General features: G+C 54.4%; 1 protein-coding gene across 1 annotated transcript; it reads left to right on the top strand.

Moving 5' to 3' along the window:
* Window positions 1-31: 31 nt before the first annotated feature.
* On the top strand, window positions 32-4876 carry PHF13 (PHD finger protein 13). The gene is made up of 4 exons (XM_040533731.1): window positions 32-204; window positions 938-1039; window positions 1335-1887; window positions 2292-4876. The coding sequence occupies exons 1-4, from the start codon at window positions 166-168 to the stop codon at window positions 2516-2518; spliced, it is 921 nt and encodes a 306-aa protein (XP_040389665.1). The 5' UTR covers window positions 32-165; the 3' UTR covers window positions 2519-4876.
* The last annotated feature ends 2895 nt before the right edge of the window (window positions 4877-7771 follow it).

The raw sequence follows: 7771 nt of genomic DNA, 5'->3' as shown, positions 1-7771 counted from the left end.
GCTTCCCGGCAGCCCCCGCGCGGCCGGACTACTGCTCCCGGCAGCCCCCGCGCGGGCGGCCGCCCCTTCGCCGCCTCCCGCCGGTACCGAGCGGTTCGCGGGGCTCGGCGCTGCCCCCCCACCCCCGCCCGGCCCCGCCGCCGCCGCCGCCCGCCCCGCGGGGCCATGGACTCCGACTCGTGCGCCTCGCCGTTCGCCCCGGAGGTGAGCCGTGCCGGGGGGAGCCGCCGCCCGCCGCCCGCTCGCCGCCGGTGCCCGTTCGCCGCCGCCGCGCCGGGGCCATCTTGTGCCGCCGGGGCGCGGAGCCTCGCCCGGGCCGGGCGGCGGGGGGCGGCCGGCTGCGGAGGGCGGCGGAGGCGAACCCGCCCCGCCCCCGCCCCGCTGCCCCCGCCCGTCCCGTCCCGCTCCGTCCCGCCGCGGCGGCCGGCACCGGGCCCGGGCAGCGGGGCCGGGGGGTCCCAAGGCGTCCCGGGGGGCGGCGGCGGCGCTGCCCGGCGGCTGCCGCGGTGGGTGGGGGCGGGGCGCGGCGGGGAGCGGCGGCGGGCGGGGCACGGCGGGGAGCGGTTGGGGGGGCGGGGGGGGGGGCGCACCGGGGGGGGGAGGGGAGCGGGCACCGGGGGGGGGGGGGGGGGCGGGGAGCGGGCACCGGGAGAAGTTGGGGGGGGGCGGCCCCCGGGGAGCGGCAGCGGGGGGGCGGAGGGGAGGGGAGGGAGGAGGGGAGGAGGGGAGGGGGCGGGTTCCGGGAGCGGGGGAGGGGAGGGGGAGGGGGCGCCCGGTTCCGGGAGCGGGCGCCGGGGGGGCTGGATCCGGGCAGCGGCAGCCGGGAGCGGGCCGGGCGGCCCCGCCGCCGTGCCGCGCTGTGCCGTGCCGTGCCGTGCCGTGCCGTGCCCGCCCCGCGGCGGAGGCGCCGCCGCTGACCCCTCCCTGCCTTCCCCAGGACTTCTCCCCCGCGTCCCGGCGGCACCGCACCGTGGAGGACTTCAACAAGTTCTGCACCTTCGTCCTGGCCTACGCCGGCTACATCCCGTACCCGCAGGAGGTGAGGGGCGGCCCCGGTACCGGCGCCGGCCGTGCCGCGCTGCTCGGTGCCCAACCGCTCCGTGGCCTTACCGGGGCTGGGCGCCCGCGGCTCCCCCCGAGGGGCTGCACCGGGCTGGGCGGTCCCGGAGCCCCCGCGGCAGCTCCGGGCACGGCGGCGTGGCGGGGGGCGGGAGCGGGAACGCGGGGCAGGACGCCCGGCACAACGCGGCGTGGGGGAGAGGGCGCGGTACGGGAGCACCGCGCGCGCGCCGCCCCCGAAGCAGCGCTTTTATCTGATTTCTCCTGTTCTCTAGGAAACGCCGCTGAGGAACAGTCCCAGCCCTCCCAACAGCACCGGAGGCACAATCGACAGCGATAGCTGGGATCCCCGGTTCAACGACGTCCCCTCTTCTGTTTCCCTTCCTGCCAAGAACAGAAAGAACTTCAGTCAGCTGAAGCGAGCTAAACCCTACGGTTCCCTGTTCCAGCGGGCAAAGCCTGGCGGTTTCCTGCCAGAGCGAAAGCAAGTCGATAAGATCAGGAAGAAGAAAAAACTGAAGAGAAGGGAAATGGAGGTGTCTGCGGAGGAAGACTACGAGGAAAAGCTGCTGGAGCTGGAGGCAGAGGACTCTTTTGTAGAGACGCCGATGAGCCCCTCGTCTGAGGGCGACCCTCAGTCTGTGACGGAGCACAGCTCGGTGTGGGACTCTGACACGCCTTCCAGCGTCTCCTACCCTGCCGTGACGGCCGAGCAGACGGTGGAGATACAGAGCGTGGGCAAGCGAACGGTCATTCGTCAGGGCAAGCAGGTCGTCTTTCGGGATGAGGACGGCACTGGTGATGACGAGGACATCATGGTGGATTCAGGTAGGTGACCTGGCTGTCAGGAGGTGGCGTGAGAGGCGATGAGCCAGGTGCAAGCATTGGTGCTACTGCCAGTGTAGCATGAGCAGAATACAAAGGTGCGTTGCCTGTGCCGAGTTAGTTAGCAGTTGTTTTGTTGGGGGTAGGTGGGGGGGGTGAGGTTGACAACTTCTGTGACTTTATAGAAGCAACTAGTTCCGCTCTCCTGGATTACAGCCGCTTTTGTGCTCTTCCTGAGCAAGAGTTTGCAGGGACTAGTTCCCCGTTGATGGAAAAATCAGCAAAGTGCCTGCCTTTGAAAGCCAGGTACTTAATTTGGATCGGAAGAAAAATAATTCCCAGTGTAGCTGAAAGGCAATAGAGATCTGTCAGGAGTTAGAGACGTAACTTGCTGCTTTTCATTTCAGATGATGATTCGTGGGACCTAGTCACTTGCTTCTGCATGAAGCCTTTTGCCGGGCGGCCAATGATCGAGTGTAACGAGTGCCATACCTGGATCCACCTCTCGTGCGCCAAGATCCGCAAGTCCAACGTCCCAGAGGTGTACATATGCCAGAAGTGCCGGGACTCCAAGTTTGACATTCGCCGCTCAAACCGCTCCCGGACGGGCTCGCGCAGGCGCTTTCTGGACTAGGCAAGGGACGCGCGCTGGTGCGCTGCTTGGGTGGGCAGGCGAGCCGTGCAAAGCACAGGCGCCGGCCGGGAGCTGGGGAGAGCTCCCCCGGCCTGCTGCTGCTCGGGCTGAAGGGCCGCCCAGCCTGCCTGCGGCACCGGGGTGAGGTCTCACAAAGCTGTGGACGGCCGGGGCTGGAAGAAGCAGACTGGTCAGAACTGCTGCTGCGTACCGATTAGCTCAAGGGACAGATGAAGCTCTCTGGGTTCAGTGGGGTTTTGTCCAGTTACAGCTGTAGGTTGGATGATGTTTTGGGAATGTATAATACCTTTGCTACATATTTTTTCTCATCCCATTGGGAAACTGCAAAACTTCTCTGTGCTAGGAAACTCCTCCTCTGAAGAGGGAGGAGGAGGAAGAGGGAATCTGTGTGAAGAGTCTGAAAAGTAAATGGCCACGTGTTTTAATTTTAACGTAATGTTACACCTGCCCATTTGTCCGTCTATATCGAGCTCAGATATTCTAAGGCTCCGGGGGAGTGAGTGAATGCATACCGGCCTCTGTGTGATCTGCCCCCTGTTCCGTGGGCCCAGGCAGGAGGTGAGTTCTGTGATTTGGCATTGAGTAAGGATGGGACTTCTTCCTGCTCTGCGGGACTGGTGCGTTTAAAGGAAGAGAACTGTCCTTTTTCTGGATGGGCAGTGCTGGAAAATAGCTGACATCAGATTTCTTAAAGTCTCTTCTTAACAGTGATTTTTTTGTGACTTCGTTTTGCATGATTGGCTCAAATGTGTGTGTGGGGGGGATACTATTTGCTCTGTTTCCTGGCCCTTTGTTAAACTCTAAGGTGCTGTTTCAAGAAGACAATGACTCTCCCTTTTTTCAGCTCACAGTTAAAGCATGGACTGTAAAAGGGGCTGTAGTAAGCTTAGAACCTGGCCAGTCTGGTTCGGGATTAGATCACTTCCATCTGAGTACTACGGCCAAGTTGACTTTGTTTTCACAGTTTGTTTTCTTGAGACTGGATTTATAACCAGAAAACCAAAATCTTTAACCTATTGGTTGCAAATTACACAGATAAAAGCAAATGCAGGCTATGCAGCTAGCAAGGTGAAGTGCAATGAAGAAGATCCATCCGGTTCTGGGAAGGACAAGAGAGCACAGAGGCCCCACCAATGCTGCAGTCCCTTGACAGACCTTTCTGGGGCCTCAGCCCAGGGGAAGTCTCTTCAGAAATGTGACAGGGAGTCCAGGCTTGTTTGCAACGCCACCAAGATCGAGGTGTTGTCCCTCAGTGACCAAACAGAGCAAGCTGTATGTATTGCACAAATTAAGTTTGTTTTTGAGACGTTTCTCTTGAGTTACGCCTGATGAACATGTTCTCTGTCCTGGTGAGACCATGAGGCGAGGGGAGTCACTGACTGCTGCTACAGCTTCGGCGAGACCAGCGCTGACAGGAGCGTGTCCGCGTTAGTCCTGCAGACACCTGGGTAGAGCACTGCCTTACCTGAGTACCGGCTCACCAGGAGACGCATCCTGGTGGTGACCAAGGGTCTGTCAGGTACCCTCCTTTAGACGTCTGACGCTAGGCTGCCAAAGCTCCAGGCAGACCGGCCAGTACTGCAGTGCCCTGGGGCTCCCGTGTGCGACGTGGGGACGTTCAGATTGGGATGATGGAGCTGCACGATGTGCAACTAACTGTTCTTCATAAAAATCCCATCCCACCATGCTGTAACAACTGACTCTAGGTTCTGAAAACCAGCTCCAGCTTCTGTAAATCCAAGACCATGACTGTGGTATGCTGCCTTCCAGAAGCTAAATGGAACCACCAAGGAGTTTGCCAAAGATTTGCCCCCTGCGGCTGCCTGACTGCTCCTTACAGCCAGAAAAATAACCAAAGTTCTCAAATGCTGCCATTTCACTCTGCAAACGGAAAGGCTTTGGAAGATCCTGGTTGCAAGCTATGCGAGGGTTGGACCTGCTCTGAGTATTGGCATTTTTGTGTTTACAGCGTGTCTGCAATTCAACTGGACCTCTGTGGAATGTGTTCCTGAAGTTTTTATGGGAGAAATGTTAAATGGCCAAGTGAACCTGCCTCCTTTTTTTTTTTTTACAGAGGTTCGGTACTAATCAATGTGACTGACTCTTGTTCTGTTACCTTTTCAGATTTATCCCAGTAGATGGTGTCTGACAAGTCCAGCACGTTACAATATCAGCAGAGAGAAAAAAGTAACATCTCCATTCTTTTAGTTCATCACTTTCAGCCATGTATAATTATAGTTTAATTCAGAACTTTATTTTTTCATTAAAACTGTTTTAATGAACCGTGCTTTTTTTAAAATGTGGAACAAATGAACAATGTCCTTGTTTTATTCTGGATTCAAGAGTCTGCTAGTATGATTTACTGGTGTAAACAGTTGTGCTGGGGGGCAGCAAGACTCAACCAAAAGCCCTCTTCCCTAAATGATACGCACTCAGGGAAAGATAGGAGGAGTGCCACAAGCAGATCTCCCCCTCGTGTTCAGACAGGGGCCTGCTATCCCTGGCTTTGTAGCAGTGCTCCTCCTGATTCTGCTGTGGGCAAGGTAAATTGTGGTGGAGCCCAGGGCAGGGACCGCCCCCTGGGGCAGCTGGGCTTGTGGTGGGAGCGATAAGAGGCAGGCGCTGCTGCAGGAACCCAGAGGGGCTGGGGTCTGCCAACAGGCGTGAAGGCTGTGCCAGCCTGGGGGGGAGAGGGATCCGCTCAGGCCACTCGCGGCATCAGCCACGCACAGCCCTGGCAGAGGCCCTCTGCAGAGCGCCTGAAACCAGGCTTGGCGTGCAGCAGCTGGGTGCAGGCCGGGGCAGATCTCCGTTCCAAGTGATGCCACGGGCACTGCTGGCTGCGGTGACCTGAGGGCCAAGCGCCGTACCCTCGGAAACAGCCCTTGGGCTGCGCTGCATCTGCCTCACAAAAAGTCACCTGCTCTACCAACCCAAAACCTTGTTAAACCCTGGGGGAAACCCTTCCCTCCACCCCCACAGCAGCCTGACTGCATAGGTGAGTCCTGAGAGCAGGAGGTGTGCGGAGCAGAGGCACCAAGGACCAAAAACTGCCCAAGTGCCGCTTGTGCCTTGCTGCTGCTCCTCAGCTCCTGTACCAGCCACAACCCTGACGCGCTGCTCAGCCAGCCACATTCAAAGCAGCAGCCTCCCTTAACAGCTTGGCAAAGTTAAAAGATTACTCAACTCCTGAGTTGAGTAAACGGCACTGAATCATATTAAAAGCTGAGCCCTGGCTCCTTACAGCTTCTATTTTAATTATGTTTGTAACTTTGAGTTGTACAGAGCAGTGAGCAGAAGTCCCAGAGGAGGGTGAAGCTGGAAAATGGCAGTTTCTCACAGAACATACAGGGTTGTTGAAAGCAGCATTTTCTCATGTGGGGCTATTCTCCCAATCTCTTTAAAACTTAGCACTGGCTGATTGAAAATAAGGGAGAGAGAAGGTGGGCTGGAGTAAGTATTCAGCAGGAGAAGACCAACCCGAGACTTGGGGCTAATGGGGGAGACAGGCAGGAAGCAGACTCCACCGTGTGGACACAATCCAGCAATGCTTGTCAAACACTGCAAGGAAGCAAAAATGGAGTTAATGCATAAATTGTTGTGGAGAAGAACCTGCTGAAGGAGCGAGCCTTGTGCCTCGCAGATGTGAAAAGCCACTTGTAGTAATTGCAAGGAAAGGAAAACAAAAGTCTGAATCTCTGGAGGGAGGACCTTGCAGGAAAAATACAATCCACGTATTATTTCCATGTACTTTTTTTTTTACTGTTTAGCAAAGGAACAGGGGCAAGGCCCGTGTCAGTAATTTCATTTTAATGAGTTGCAAATTCAAGTGATCAAAGGTAAAATTCACCTGTTCCTTGCATGAACTACCTTATAATTAAGCAGAAATAATTCTGAGATGCTGGGGGACAATATAATAGAGTGGGAACGCAGGAGAAAGTTTTCTTTGCTAAGAACAAAGCTGCGATGAAGAAAGCACATGCTCGAATCCAAGCCGTGGCCAGGTGGCCGAGCTGTCCTCAGGTACCACGGCATTGATTGACTTACATGGGAGGAGGCTGACAAGGTTTTTCCAACGTAACAGGTACCTGAAGTTCTCATTCCTTGTAGTCTTTCATTGGCTGAATCGTACTGAGACAGCAGGAGCATAGGGTTGTCAAAGATGGGAGTGTGTACAGAAAGACCAGGGAAGATTACAAAAAGTAAATCCTAAACCTGTATCTTCGCCTCAGGAATTTCTAGCCTGAAGGCTTGTGCTGAAAAGACTAGCACACGTTCCTGGATCCTCATTAAGGTATTTTAAGCATACGCTAGCTCAGTTAGAGAAAGAGGTGTCACCACACATTTCTATGGCATTTTAAAGTTTACACCTAGAGATGCTACCTGTTACAAGTTTTAACTGCTGGAGCAGAAGGATGTGCTTCTACCTCTCAGAAATGGTATTTTTAAAAGTAGTAATACCATGGAACGTCTTGAAGTATCAAAGCATTTTTTTAAATTGTATTGCTATATATCTACATTTTAACATAGATAATGTCTCTTGAATAATAACAGGATCTGTCTTTCAGGAACTTGTCAGAAGTATTGTTTTATTGTGCAAACTTTTCACAGAAACTCTTCAGTGTCATTTGCTCTGCTCGTTATAGGAGTATGCTTTTTTTTTTTGTAATTAGTAAATACGTTGTCACTGTTTTGCACTTGCTTATGCAAAACTCTTAATTTTCATTACTCTCACTGGGAGTATTTTGCTGCATCCTAGTCAACACAGAATGAGTATCGCTCTTGACCATATACGTCAGGCAGTGACGAGACATGAAAAAGGAAATTCTGGTGGCAAGTCCTGCTCAGTTCAGCTAGCTACAGATACAATCAATCAAAAGAGGTCAAGAAGCAGGATGGGACATGGGGTGCAGTAACATTTATACAACTTGCAACCCTTGATTTTCAGAGAGTTTATTTTCAATACTGTCTTAAAGATGCAAAGGGAACACTGGCTAGCTTTCAGCTGAATATAATTTATTTCATATTTTACATTTAATATCAGATCAACAGAACACTGATCGTAAGTGAAATAAAAACCTGCAGCAGGAGCTGGTCACAACTGAAGAGTTTTGTTTTTATTTAAAAAAGTGAACAACACTTAATTGTATGAACTTGTTTGGGAGTGGGGGCATCTCTTGCAGACCAGCTCAAGTAAGCCTGTTTTTGGAAATCTAATTCTCTTGTTAGTTA

The sequence above is a fragment of the Cygnus olor genome, chromosome 21 (genome assembly GCF_009769625.2).
Source record: "Cygnus olor isolate bCygOlo1 chromosome 21, bCygOlo1.pri.v2, whole genome shotgun sequence".
Taxonomy (NCBI): Eukaryota; Metazoa; Chordata; class Aves; order Anseriformes; family Anatidae; genus Cygnus; species Cygnus olor.
The sequence above is the reverse complement of the archived record's forward strand: the minus strand, read 5'-3'. Positions and strand labels throughout refer to the sequence as shown.

What these genes read in the sequence shown, in the direction of transcription:
- PHF13 (XM_040533731.1), top strand. Translation starts at nt 166, where the DNA reads ATGGACTCCGACTCGTGCGCCTCGCCGTTCGCCCCGGAG. An exon ending in CCTCGCCGTTCGCCCCGGAG is followed by an intron (nt 205 to 937) that starts GTGAGCCGTGCC and finishes TGCCTTCCCCAG; the next exon opens with GACTTCTCCCCCGCGTCCCG. An exon ending in GGACATCATGGTGGATTCAG is followed by an intron (nt 1,888 to 2,291) that starts GTAGGTGACCTG and finishes TTTTCATTTCAG; the next exon opens with ATGATGATTCGTGGGACCTA.